Here is a 12,568-nt window from a genome sequence, read left to right on the forward strand (position 1 = left end):
GGTACGATAGTAAAACAAAACGTAAATGTCTACTGGAACCCGTCTCTGGTCTTTACAGTCAAATGCATCTCTGTGCTTGATGAGCAAAGGACGACAATATATGTGCCACCTCATTTATTGGCTGAAGTTTATTTGAGACCCCGTTAAGGAAACGTGCTTACGAATTGCAGTTTACAGGTCATATAGCTTTGTCTTTTCCCTTCCACTAGTACTCTGCAGAGATGTCTCTTTCACTCAAAAACCAAGTCCACACTGAATACATTCTAAATGGCTCGTATTTTCAGGGCGAAGCGCATACAGAAACTTTGCATCGTACTTTGCTCTGAGCCCACGGTTTAAGTGCCCAGACACCTGGGCGCTGTAAAATATTAGCCGCTTGCCATGTCTGACGGCGAATGCGCCACAAATGAAAAGATTACTCGACATAGGTTTGTTGGAAGACTGCTCCTTCCAGATTTTATTAAAATTTAATTCTAGCATTCTCAAGGACGCCGAAAATTAATATATCCGTTCAAAGGAAAGTCTCCGGTCCCCCAGACTATCAAAGCATGGCTAGGTCTTTGCAATGTTTGCGTCCCCATTCCCTACCAGCTGTCCAGTGTGAAGTCATTTCACGACTTACCTGTTGCTCCTTACATGCAGGACTCGAAGCTGAACGCGAGTATACCTGTGGAAAGCGACTGCGTTGACTGGAAATTTGTTCCAGCCAAAGGCGATATTGAAGCATACTACGTTTACGTACAGCCTATAAAGAAGCGTGCGAGAGACAATGGAGAATATCGTTTGATCCGTCTCGAGAATGGACTCGAAGCCATCCTCGTGCATGATATAAGTATCCGTACAGCTGCCATGAACTTGAGTGTCGCCACAGGACATCTCCATGATCCGGTGAGTGGTAGCGATCTTGATTTGTGGTCGAGTGTCGATTGATGGGGGTGTGGTTTCTAGGACGACATGCCCGGCCTGGCAAGGTTGTGCGAGGATGCGCTATATGCGGTATGGTTCTAATCCGTGATATAATGTCATAACATATCTTAACCCATCAATTCCAGGAATTTTACGAGAGTGACATTGTAACGCACCTTCTTATAACGTAGCCCATTCGATTCTCAAATTCCTCCGTCTTATAGCCGGTAGATTACTCCGAACACGACTTTACAGATTTGTGTACCAAAAGTAGCGGATCAAACACAGATTTCCTCCTTTCTACAGATCCCAGAACTCTGAGAGTTGTGCTGGAACATTTCTCCGAGAATTTCCGCAGCCCAAAGTTTACCTTGGAGAGGTTGGAGGATTACATTGATGAGGTGGACAATTCTCATCATGCAAGTCACCTCAACAGTGATGTCTGGAGAGTTTCCTCAGTCAGGAATATCCTCGCATGTTCAGGTCATCCGTTACGGAGGTTTGGATGTGGGAACGAGGAATTGTTAAAGCAGTCTGGATGGAAGGTGAGTTTACCCAAAACGGCATGTGGAAAATATATTGAATGAAGACAAATAGAGTTATAGAAACTCGATCGCACGAACGAGTCCTAAAAGAAAGAAACTCGCTGATGACGATGCGTTAGACTCAAATGCGGCAATGGTGGAAATAAGGAAGAGATTGGTCGGATGGTGGGAGAAGGAATATTGCGCAAGGCGCATGAAATTGGCATTGATTGGTAAAGGTTCGTATAGTCCTATAACTAAAGCTGAGCGAGATTTTGACCGACGCGTAAAGAATCTCTCGATGAGCTCACCCACTTGATCATGAAATGCTCTTCATCAATTCCGAATCGTGGGAAGGACCCTACCCCACTTCTCGACCAGCCGTACGGAAAGGAAGAGCTTGGCGTATGCTATTTTTACCTCCGTGACATACTGTCCTAAACTGACGCCTCAATTTCATTAGAAAATCATACATGTTAGGGCGAAAACTGATGGCGCATATGCAGTTACAATCACGTTTCCTGTACCCTGGCAAACTCCTCTTTGGCGCGTGAAGCCATTCAATTTCATTGGACACTTACTTCGCTACGGAGGCCCCGGATCGCTGAAATCCCATCTACGGAAAAAAGGTTGGTTATTCGAAGACGTTGCAGAAATATCTGCTCGTCGGTATACCGCGCCTGGCGACTTTCATTCCAAACTAAAAAGAAATGGATGGCTTACCGACAATATACTTGCTTACGATGTGGAAGTTGGACGAGGAGTCTCATTATTTGAGATAAGGATAGAACTTACGATGGATGGATTTAGTGAGTCTTCGACACGAAGCTTTGCGAAATATCCTACTGATACATGCCTTGGTAGTGAATTACCGCGAAGTGATTTCGGCATGTTTCAATTACTTTGACCTCCTGCGCGAACCCAAGGGATTGTCATGGGTCCAGGAAGAAATTATGCGGATCGATGAACTCTCATTCCGGTTCGGCGAGAGGCCGTGCGAAGATGACCTTGTACAGAATATTACCGACCACATGCAGTGTCCTATTCCTCGAGCACTTGTCGTGTTGAATCCAACATTGGATTGGAATGAACATCTCATTCATGAGACACTTGATCGTTTAGTCATTGAGAACAGTTTAATTATGATCTCGGGACAGGATCATACGGCGAGCGAAGAGATGGGGCCATGGCTCACTGACCCATGGCATGGCGCTGAGTACAGCGAGAAGAAGCTTAGTGATGACTTCGTCTTCTCAGTGAGTACATATTTTTCGTGCCCATCGGGTCACATAGCCCAACGTGTCTCAACTTTCCTTAAGGCCCGAAGTCCAAATAAGATTGGCGAGCTTGCGTTCCCACAGCCGAACAAATTCCTCCCGAGGAATGTTGACGTCCAGGAGGTCAATGTTACCCATACCAGTAAAGGCCCGACACTCATCAAGCGTACTTCACTCACGGAGCTGTGGTATAAGAAAGGTGACCGGTTCTGGATCCCTCGTGCGAAAATTATGGTTCACGCATGGTCGTACGTACCGACCTTAAAGTTGATTGACATCTATTGAAATAACCCGATATACTCAACCAGGCCTTTCGCTGGCACAACTCCTCGTGCATGCGTCATGAATAGTATATTCTCGGAACTTGTTAAAGACTCGCTCGTTGAACCAACGTATGATGCACGATGCGCATCGTTTGAGTACGAGTTCTACGGAGATGATTTTGGGCTTCATCTCGAGTTCGAAGGCTACTCTGATAAAATACACGAGCTTGTAAAGCTTGTACTTGAGACGATTAAACGAGCTGAAATTAAGAAGGACAGGATTGCAGCGATGATTGAAAAGGTAACAACGTTGTTTCTGTCATAGTTCGCGTCCATAACTCATTTTCTAGGAAGAGGCTAGGCTCGAGCCATACTTGCCCGAGCTCGTTTGTGATGATTGCACTGAGAAATTTGCATTACTACTGAAGGCTCGTTTCACGTCAAAAGAGAAGCGCCTGGCGCTGAAAGGTGGGCTATTAAATAAGAACTGGATTTGCATACTTTAACACGGCTGATTGTGTGTAGAGATAACTACCGAGCGGTTAGCTAAACACGTAAGCCTGCTATTATCCCAGCTGAAGTACACCATCCTTGTCTACGGAAACGTTGAAAAAGAAGTGAGTTACAACTATATCTCCCTAGATGGATCGCATTTTTCATGGCCTTTGCAGGACGCTTTTTGTCTCGCTTCCTTGGTGGAAGAGACACTTGGAGCAAAAGCTGCCCCAGGGGAGAAGGTCACACAATATCGCACCCGTCGTCTTCCGAGGCGTAAGCACCTAATGTTCACCGGACTTATCACTCGTCTTAAATAAAAACATTTGTTCTGACAGCGTGCAATTATATATGGGAAATAAACAGCGCGGAAGGTTCTTATATCTCATATTATTGTCAAATCGACAACTGTTGGGACGTGCGTACTAAGGCAATAGTGTTGCTCTTATCCGAAATTCTCGATGAATTCGTCCAATCCGGAAATATGACACCTATTCGCGACTTCCTGTCTACTATCAGGGTACTCGATGTCCATGATTTGGGAGGGTTGCGCATAGACTTCGAATCGAGAGCTGACCCTACGTACCTTGAGTCACTTACCGAAAGGTATTTGACGCAGATGCGAGTTTGGCTCCAGGCGATGGATGAATCCCAATTCGAGTGGTTTAGAGCTGAAGCAATGGGTCGATGGACGGCAGGGATGGAGGATGACAGATTTGGAGATGAGGCAGACCTCTTCTGGAAAGATATCCAATCGGGTTATTATCGCTTCGACAGCCTGGAGGATAGAATGAAACTCATGAGGAGTGTGACGAAGGAGGAAGTCGTCAGGATGTTCGATAGCTTCGTCCACCCGGCTTCTCCGACGCGATCGAAGCTTTCGATACACATCCGTCCTCAGAATCCTCTTTCTCCCCGACTGAGTCCGCGCGCGAGCGAGGCATTCGCCGATGTGTTGCGTGGTGCGGGCATCACCCTGGATGACGACGACGAGCTCCAATGGGGATGGGCGTGGGGACCATCCGTAGAAGAAGCACGCAACCAATGGCAGGGAAGGTATCTCGAGCAGCTGGGAGGCGATGAGGGAAAGGAAGCAATGTTAGTTGAAGAATTTTATCGGGTTGTGAAGAAGTATCCTGTGGAGGGCGAGAGACATGCACAATTAAACCCGCAGGCGATATATATCAAGGATGTGGATAGGTTTAGGGATAGCCTCGGATTCTTCGAGAATTCTAACCTTGCTGACACCGAGATGGAGTAGGGACTGGTTTTCGTTTTGGTTGGAATTGCTATTCTGAACATGATTTGGATGGAATCGCACTTGCTTATTTATCGTGTTTATTTGCTATATTACTTTATTACATACTTATCGTAATGGCTTACGAATCTAATGGCACAGTTGTGTCTCTGTGAAATATATTATATCACGCAATCTGTCTGACTTGGTGAAATTCTATATGTCGTCTCACATTATTTATATTCCCAAGTCTACTGGCACACTTTATTTGGTTTGTACACATTATTGTCATTGAAAACTAATATAAGTTAGTATTGAAGTTATATTATGTAGAGCGGTTTGACATGAATATTGTATTTGATTCTATTCATATGATATTCTACCAGTCATAGAATATCCTACACTCAGCAGGGAAATAAGCATTTTTCAGGGAAAAAAAAGTCTAATATTAATGTCATCACTCATGCAAATGGCTATAATCTTATTGAAAGATTGAGGTCCATTTATATCATACATGGTGTCTTGGGTAGGTGTATTCTGGATAAGTGTCGTAAATGGAGCTTGCATGTTTGTTTCGTGCGGTGTAAGCCTGACGCTCATGTACAAATGTTGGAATAATCATTGACTTCGAATGATGCATATAATGAGCATCATCCCATTCTAGTTTGTACATTGGACAAACTATTAACTAACGGCATTACGTACTGCCCGAGCGGATCCGCGCTAACCTGAATGTACGGGAATACAAGTGTATTGATATATGAATGAATGTATTGCATACATCAAGGCATCAAGAACTATCACGTCTTTTTCCTTTTGTCCGAAGCAGCTACAGTACAAGAAAACCTTCTTTAGCTCACACACGTATACAAAGTTAACTGTCTTCGTTCCGGGTAAGGATTTGGATTAGGCGTATACGAGTACTTCGTAGTCCTGTTAACATGTCGAAGAAGTATTGTCATAAGTCAGTAAACCACGACGGGAATATACGAGAAAGAATAGAATAGAGGAAAAGGACTAACATCAACTTGAACCTCCTTATCGCCCACCGTAACATACGCTCCATTCAACTTCGGGCTCGCCTTACCAGGATACAACCCCTTCTCACCACCTCCACCAATTCCCATAAACCCACTATGCTCCTTCGCATGCGCACGAGCAATCGCCAAGGGTGTCCCGTCGTCCTCGTGTCCGCCCTCAACAGCACGTGCACCAAGTCGGTCGAAGGAGAAGCTACCGGACATCGGGACCCAGCGTACACCACGTGAGTCGCCGATCAGCGTCTCGTATTGCTTGACGTGGATCGCTTCGTGTCCGAAGCCGAAGAACGCGCCGACACCTGGTCTGCACTTTCCGGGTTCTATATTTAAGAGATGGATAGGATTAGGTTTGGGTATTGTTGGAAGGTGATGGGATGGAGAGTGTGCTTACGAAGTCCGCCCTGATCGAATATGGGTGTTGGGTATTAGAGTGTCTAGTATATTTAGTAGTGATATGGGAGAAAGAACAACTCACGATGTGCGGTGCTCTAGCAATGTACCAAGGCTGTCCGTTCTCTTCGCCGCCGAGCAAGAGATTGTTACGAAGTTCAGGACGATCGAGGTATTCACTGTACACCCAAGTCACAGGGGTACGAGGTCCTTGGCGTAAGAATTCCTCGGTGCGCTGACGTGCAGCGACCATCCAGTTTTGCAACTCCCAAGCCTGGGCTTTTTCTTCTTCGCCTCCCTTCTTGTGTTTCTCATGTGCATAGTAGGCGCCACCCGCGAGTGCGCCAAGTCCGAGTACGAGGCCACCAGCGAGCTGAGATCGTCGGAGAGATAGACAAAGAACAGTGCAGAGAGATGCGATCAGCTTTAGTTTGATAGTTACGGAACGTCGAAATGGGACAATGGGTGTGTAGAAGCGGTGTACGAACCAGAGCGTCTTTCTTCCCGTCGTCGAGATCATACCACTTCTTCTCGGTCTCATGCTGTTCGACCTGGACGCCGCTGTCTGTAGTGTATCCGGTGTTGGGCGCTGATTATACGAGAGCAGAACAGATGGACGGATGTGAGGTCAGTGAGACACAATCAGTTCATCACAGTCCAATGTCGATGCATACCTTGCGGAGCACTCTCCCACTTCGGAGGTGGTGCCTGCTGAGGTTGTTGAGGTTGGCCGTATTGCGGAGCACCGCCTCCGCCGCTCCATGAGCCTCCGATGTCCTCCCAGAGAGCAGGAGTTGCGTTAGGTGGCCAATCGGGCTGTGATCGATGGCCTTGGATGTTCCTATATCTCTTGCCTGATGAGAATATTAAGCGTCATAACCCCCTAGCATAATATACAGGACATACCTTCAAACTCGACGACGTCGCCGGGACTGTATTCGACAAAGTCGGATTGCCACTGGCCGCGGTCGGACATGATGGTGATGGTCGAGATCAATCAAGTAGTGCCAGTAGTGCCTTGTGATTTCTTGACTTGAGCTGAGGGATGAGACTGGAGTTTGAGGGTCCTTATATAGTGTACTTGTCCATATGACGTTTGAGCGTCGCGACGAGACCGCGCAAAGGGACCCCCATTCTTCACCCTTTCACAACGAGCTCACCTAAGATGATAATCACGTATTTACGCCTCCGCTTGCTCCGTGAGGTCACTGAGACACGGAAGCGCAGATATATATAGTCTTCTAATGCACAATCGATCTCATTTGTGAAGATTGAAATGCTGCGCGAGACCGGAGAAAGGAATGTACCTGAGGACGAAGAACTCGCCAAGGAAGCGGGATGCAGCAGGATGCAGCAGGATGCAACGGCATGATGAGATAAAGAGGAGCCGGTGAGCCTCGTGGATTAACCCAATGCTCTGGGACAAGCAGGTATCATAACTGATCGATATAACAACTCAAGTTGCACTGTGGACCTGAAGCTCAACTCATATTCGGTCTCAACGTCGTCGTATCCAAGAAAGGAAATCGGACGATCACGGCTCCGCTCCAGCATAGGAAAGCAGAATGCACGCCGTCTTTCGTCAGTATCAAAGCTAGTTTCTTCTTCTCTACCATTCTGTCTCCTCTCCAAATTCGAACCATTATGCTCACAATACGAGTAAGGTCGAAAGCGGCAGAAATCTAACAGAGAAAGTTTGCTCCATTCGTCCACAGATCTGCATGTGTGTGCGTGCAGTGCAGAAAGATTCGTTGCTGCCTCGTGGCATGTTCATTGTTGACTATCTTTCCATATACAGACAACCAAAAGGACTCCACGTTTTTCCGTCAATGTGACTAAATCATCATCCTGTTAGAGCTATGCAGACTTAATGTGACTCCCATGAGAACCTGATTTCGGGTTATAAGTATACATAGACATACCCCTAAAAGAGGGGTAGGACAGCCCATTGCACTGCGTGCTCCGCATCTTCTTCGCTGCGCGAAGAGCCTTCCTCCGGAGTCACAGAATTTTTGTGCATTTGACAATTTACGTTCTCCAAGACTTCACGTTGTTGCGGTAGTCAGCAAAGACACTCAAGACTCAGAAACAGCTCAGTAGCGCAGTATCTGCCTCTGCAGTGGCCCTTTCATTCTTGCAGCGACCACAAGTCCATTTTATTATGCGGAATAAATTGATTATTTTTTAAAAAGAGACCCGAGTATATAAAGAGGACCAAAGAGGGACGCGGTGCAAACAAGTAAATACAGACGCACTCATCCCGCGGCAAGCGCTTAACCGACCGACAGTTTCTTTTCCTCCAACTCCATCGTCCTCCACCTCGCGTCCTCCATCGCTGACGGCCATCTCATCGTCGTCGCCGGCGTTCGAGCCGCCCTTGACGCTCAAACAGCCCGCGTCTCCCTTTACATCACCCCCGCATCACCCGTCGCCGTGTCCATCACGGCTCGACGCCCACCACGACGGACGTCGCGCGATGACGGGTCCCGAGCGCACCCCGCAATCAAATGCGCGCTTCGATCCCATCGCGCACGTCGTACTCGAGCCCTACTCCGCCCCGGGCACGCTAAGGTCCACAAAGAGCAAAGGTAACGCGCCGCAGCCACCGCGTCCACAAAACGCGTGGATCCTTTATCGCGCCTGGGCGCTCAGTGGTCTCCTTGAGAGGCAGCCTGAGCTCAAGGGGACTCCTCAATCACAGCTCTCAAAGATACTCGGTACTCAGTGGGCCAACGAAAGTCCAGAAGTCCGCAAGCATTTCGAGCATCAGGCAAACCTGAATAAGGAACGGCACGCGCAGGAGTTCCCGGATTATGTTTTCAAGCCACAGAAGAAAGAAGAAAAGGAGAAAGAACGAGAGGAAAAGAAGAAACAGAAGGCACGTCTGCGAGAGGCAGAAAAGTTGAAGAAGGAAATCGAGAAGGCGTTGCGTGCTGGTCGTGTTCCACCGTCGATGATGGGTATGCCGGCAAATGCACATGAAGGCGGACTAGAATCTCAGCTTCAGAACCTGGCCGTTTGCAACTTTGGTGATCTCGGGCCCTCACCTCCCATGTCCAAATGCCCGTCTTTGTGCCCGTCTCCTGTAATAGCTGCAGCGTCGGTCAGCAATGAGTCACATAGCGCCGAGTCGCGTGTTGAGGAGACATCATCAACTACCGATTCAAGTGTACCGGATGGCAGCGTGTCTACAGAATGCACAACTATTTCTGACACTTCGAAAGCTCCAAATTCGGGTGTGGACGAGTCAACTCAGCAGATTGTTACGGTACCATCCTTATCCGATGCGCCTTGCCCTCCTAACAATTCGATGGTGGTGGATGCGTCGCAGGCTCCAAGCTCATCATTTATTGATGCTATCGATTGGTCGCAGTTCGAGAAGGGTAACGCGGGTGACCTGGAATCGTTCATCCACCAGGCATTCCCACCAGGTGTACCAGGTCCCTTGGAAGATGTGCGAAATTTCTTTCTTACTTCCGTCGTGCAACGTAGCTTATCTTTCTTGTTTGCAAGCGCTTTGAAATGCCTTCAGGGAACATCATCATTGCCCCTGGTTTTGTTGAAGGCTCTTCACAATCTAACGAATTCAACGCTAGCGGACTGGTTAGTATTCCCTTAGGTGATATGGCTGGAATGATAGACGACCAGTATAATTGTGATCTCGCAAACCCGTATGCGGAACAAGATACCTCAAGTGCTTCCAATTCAAATACCGAACAAGCCAATGAAGCGATCTTCATGCAGCCCTTCGTCCCATTGGACGTTTCACTTGAACACCTCTTGTCTGCAGGGAAGGATGTTGGAGACGCCCTTCTTGACGAGCGAGAAGCTTCTGCAAATGGTGAACGTGTTATGGCAAGTCAACATATACAGAATGGTGTGCCTACAAAATCGGTTGCAAAACCTGGCGCGTCTGCATTCCTCCCGAGCCCTCCAGAATCATCTGCGGAGATGACTTCTCCTCTGACTACTGGGACGTTCGATTTTGGAAGTGCAACGAATCTATGTGCGTCTGGGTCAAATCAACAAACATTCGGTAGTCTGGGGTTCTCGGATTCGATGCCGAATACAGATGCGGGCTCAACATTGTGGGGATTGCCTTCGTTCGGTGATTTCGGAGCACCAGATAGCTTTGGACTGGGGTTAAACAATGGTTTGCCAAGCATAACTACCGAATTACCAGCAAACATGGGAGATTGCACTTCTAATCTCCAGTCATCTTTATTCTCCTCAATTCCTACACCAGTATCAGCGGGCCCATGGCTAGGCGGTTCATTCGACATTGGCGAAATTCAAATGGCTGATTTCTCGTCATCCAATCCTATTGCGTCGACATCGGGGCAAACTCAGAAACCGAAAGAGGATGATTGGTTCGCATCATGCTTCAATGAATCAGGGACCACATAGCATTGTCAGCACGGTTTTAACCATTTACTTCTCGTCGGGACGTTTGGTCCCGCGCCGACAAGTTTTGAACGGGCATATGATTTATAACAGACCTTGACTGAGTTCCAATTTGTGCATACGCTGTCGATTTTTGTCGGTCTGGTCCCGTCGCATCGCTTTCTTAGATCAACACACTTGCTTTCCTCGCTTCGCTTTTTGCTTTGTCCTTGCTTTCCCTTTTGCAGTTACTTTAGGCCTGAACGAAGGCGCTCTGCATGACGTGTACCGAATGTGTTTTCCTTCTGTGCAACAACCAAAACATCTCCTCTCACTCCTCTTTGCCTTTATGCTGTCAACCGCTATCTTCTCATTTCTCATCGAACTTGCTAGGGTATTTCATTTCCTTTTCATTTAACTTACGAGCATCTCTACTCATCACCGCTGCATTCATCTCATCGTGTCATCTTTTTAACCTTTTCCTTAGTATTTTTTTCTTTCTGTCCATCTTTCACTTTTTTTTTTCTTTTGATTTGCAGCCGTACCGAATACAATGGTCTCTTTCTGTGTAGAATAATTAAAAACGAAACCCCCAAGTGGTGATTAACAGTGTATATTTGGATTTGGAATTTCTGATGGTTCTGGAATAAAACAAAATACTATATAATCGAATTCGGAATTGTAAATGTAACGCATACTGATATGCTTCCGTAATCGTAAAATCTGTAATAATAATCCGCAGTTGCAGATGGTTCCGGCGTGCCGCGTTGTTACCGTGTTTGGCCTGCTCACTACTCACTGCTCACTGCTCTCCCTCGTATTCATATACAGCACACATACGCACACAACGATGAACCACTTTGATCATTCTGGACATGAGGGTATGGACCACGACATGCCTGATCACGGTGGGCATGGTGGACATGGAGGGATGGATATGGGTGGGCATTGCGCGATGCAAATGATCTGGTACGTTTAGTTAAGTAATGCGTAGCGTGGTCGGAACTGAAATGTGATAATTGAACTGTAGGAATACACAGATTATTGATACTTGTATCGTCTTTCCTCAATGGCAGTGAGTTTCTTCTTAAACCCGTTGTCCTTTCTTACATGTACATATCTCATTTACGTGCCTCTTCTCACCAAATCATAAACACTGAACATGGACCAATGACGTATGAAGCATCCGCTCACACACCTCCTTCGTCCTCTCCTTCTTTGCTATCATCGCCCTTGGGGTGTTCTACGAGTGGCTTCGCGCCTTCGCGAGGAGGGTGGATAAGTCGGTTGCGAGGTCGATCGTTTCTTCGGATGCTGCCGCGAAGGGAAAGACTCGGGTGGTGAGTGGACGAAGGAGCCCCCCTCTGGGTCATGCGCATGGTGATGATGATGCTGATGAGGGTGCGGGTCTTTTGTCGGGTGTGTCGTTGAATGGGAAGGCGTCAAGTGTGTACGTACACTTTCGTTCTTATTCTGGTTCTCGATTTCGGATGAGAAATTGATTGATTTGTATTACTATTTACTTTGGTGTGCTGGATGCATAGGTCGAGAGTGCCACCTTTTTCTCGTGCACTTCGAGCTGTATTGTACGGCGCGACAGTATTCCTGTCTTTCTTCCTCATGTTGGTCTTCATGACATACAATGTAAGTCTTACTCCTCTCCCATTGTCTCGCTATGTCGTCTTCCATCCAAATCCTAATTCCAATATCGAAACCGAATTCATACTCACAAATATACATATATGTATGGCATATATACAGGCATACCTTATTCTTGCAGTCGTGCTCGGTGCCTCCCTAGGACATTACTACTTGAACGCAAATATGGATGCTGACGCTGTTTTGTTCGGTGGAAGCGGGAACGATAAGGGGATGGCTTGTCATTAATTTCTATACTGATTTCTATGTTCGGGTTTTTACTTTGCTTTGGTATTACTGTTTAAATGCTGAATGGAATAGACCATGATGACCTATGCCACACCCTCTATCCGTGCAACACGCTGTGAGAATGCTGCTTGTTTATCTCCCTATGTAACAATATACTGCTTGTGGA

At 47.0% G+C, this 12,568-nt stretch overlaps 4 protein-coding genes across 4 annotated transcripts; 3 read left to right on the top strand and 1 right to left on the bottom strand.

Annotated features, from left to right (window-relative positions):
* Positions 1-636: 636 nt before the first annotated feature.
* FOMMEDRAFT_156520 (uncharacterized protein) lies at positions 637-4,726 on the top strand (the record flags this gene model as incomplete). Its single annotated transcript, XM_007266795.1, has 14 exons — positions 637-888; positions 949-996; positions 1,053-1,073; positions 1,131-1,451; positions 1,504-1,669; positions 1,723-1,835; positions 1,894-2,239; positions 2,295-2,686; positions 2,750-2,955; positions 3,016-3,271; positions 3,321-3,438; positions 3,496-3,587; positions 3,642-3,741; positions 3,804-4,726. 14 exons carry the CDS (start codon positions 637-639, stop codon positions 4,724-4,726), a joined length of 3,354 nt encoding a protein of 1,117 aa, XP_007266857.1.
* Positions 4,727-5,313: 587 nt separating this feature from the next.
* On the bottom strand, positions 5,314-7,542 carry FOMMEDRAFT_168195 (uncharacterized protein). The gene is made up of 8 exons (XM_007266796.1): positions 7,440-7,542; positions 7,039-7,389; positions 6,807-6,986; positions 6,621-6,721; positions 6,218-6,505; positions 6,134-6,143; positions 5,725-6,062; positions 5,314-5,635 (listed from the first exon to the last, which is right to left on the bottom strand). The coding sequence occupies exons 2-8, from the start codon at positions 7,106-7,108 to the stop codon at positions 5,609-5,611; spliced, it is 1,014 nt and encodes a 337-aa protein (XP_007266858.1). The 5' UTR covers positions 7,109-7,389; positions 7,440-7,542; the 3' UTR covers positions 5,314-5,608.
* Positions 7,543-8,737: 1,195 nt separating this feature from the next.
* On the top strand, positions 8,738-8,959 carry FOMMEDRAFT_47847 (uncharacterized protein; the record flags this gene model as incomplete). Its single annotated transcript, XM_007266797.1, has 1 exon — positions 8,738-8,959. A coding segment is annotated over one exon (222 nt), but the record flags the coding sequence as incomplete, so codon positions are not given.
* Positions 8,960-11,546: 2,587 nt separating this feature from the next.
* FOMMEDRAFT_84612 (Ctr copper transporter) lies at positions 11,547-12,402 on the top strand (the record flags this gene model as incomplete). The annotated part of the gene is made up of 4 exons (XM_007266798.1): positions 11,547-11,590; positions 11,699-11,956; positions 12,066-12,159; positions 12,277-12,402. Coding segments are annotated over 4 exons (522 nt in total), but the record flags the coding sequence as incomplete, so codon positions are not given.
* Positions 12,403-12,568: the final 166 nt, after the last annotated feature.

This window comes from Fomitiporia mediterranea (assembly GCF_000271605.1).
Source record: "Fomitiporia mediterranea MF3/22 unplaced genomic scaffold FOMMEscaffold_6, whole genome shotgun sequence".
NCBI lineage: Eukaryota > Fungi > Basidiomycota > Agaricomycetes > Hymenochaetales > Hymenochaetaceae > Fomitiporia > Fomitiporia mediterranea.

What these genes read in the sequence shown, in the direction of transcription:
- FOMMEDRAFT_168195 (XM_007266796.1), bottom strand. Translation starts at nt 7,108, where the DNA reads ATGTCCGACCGCGGCCAGTGGCAATCCGACTTTGTCGAATACAGTCCC. An exon ending in GTGGGAGAGTGCTCCGCAAG is followed by an intron (nt 6,722 to 6,806) that starts GTATGCATCGAC and finishes TCGTATAATCAG; the next exon opens with CGCCCAACACCGGATACACT. An exon ending in ATAAGGAGGTTCAAGTTGAT is followed by an intron (nt 5,636 to 5,724) that starts GTTAGTCCTTTT and finishes ACATGTTAACAG; the next exon opens with GACTACGAAGTACTCGTATA.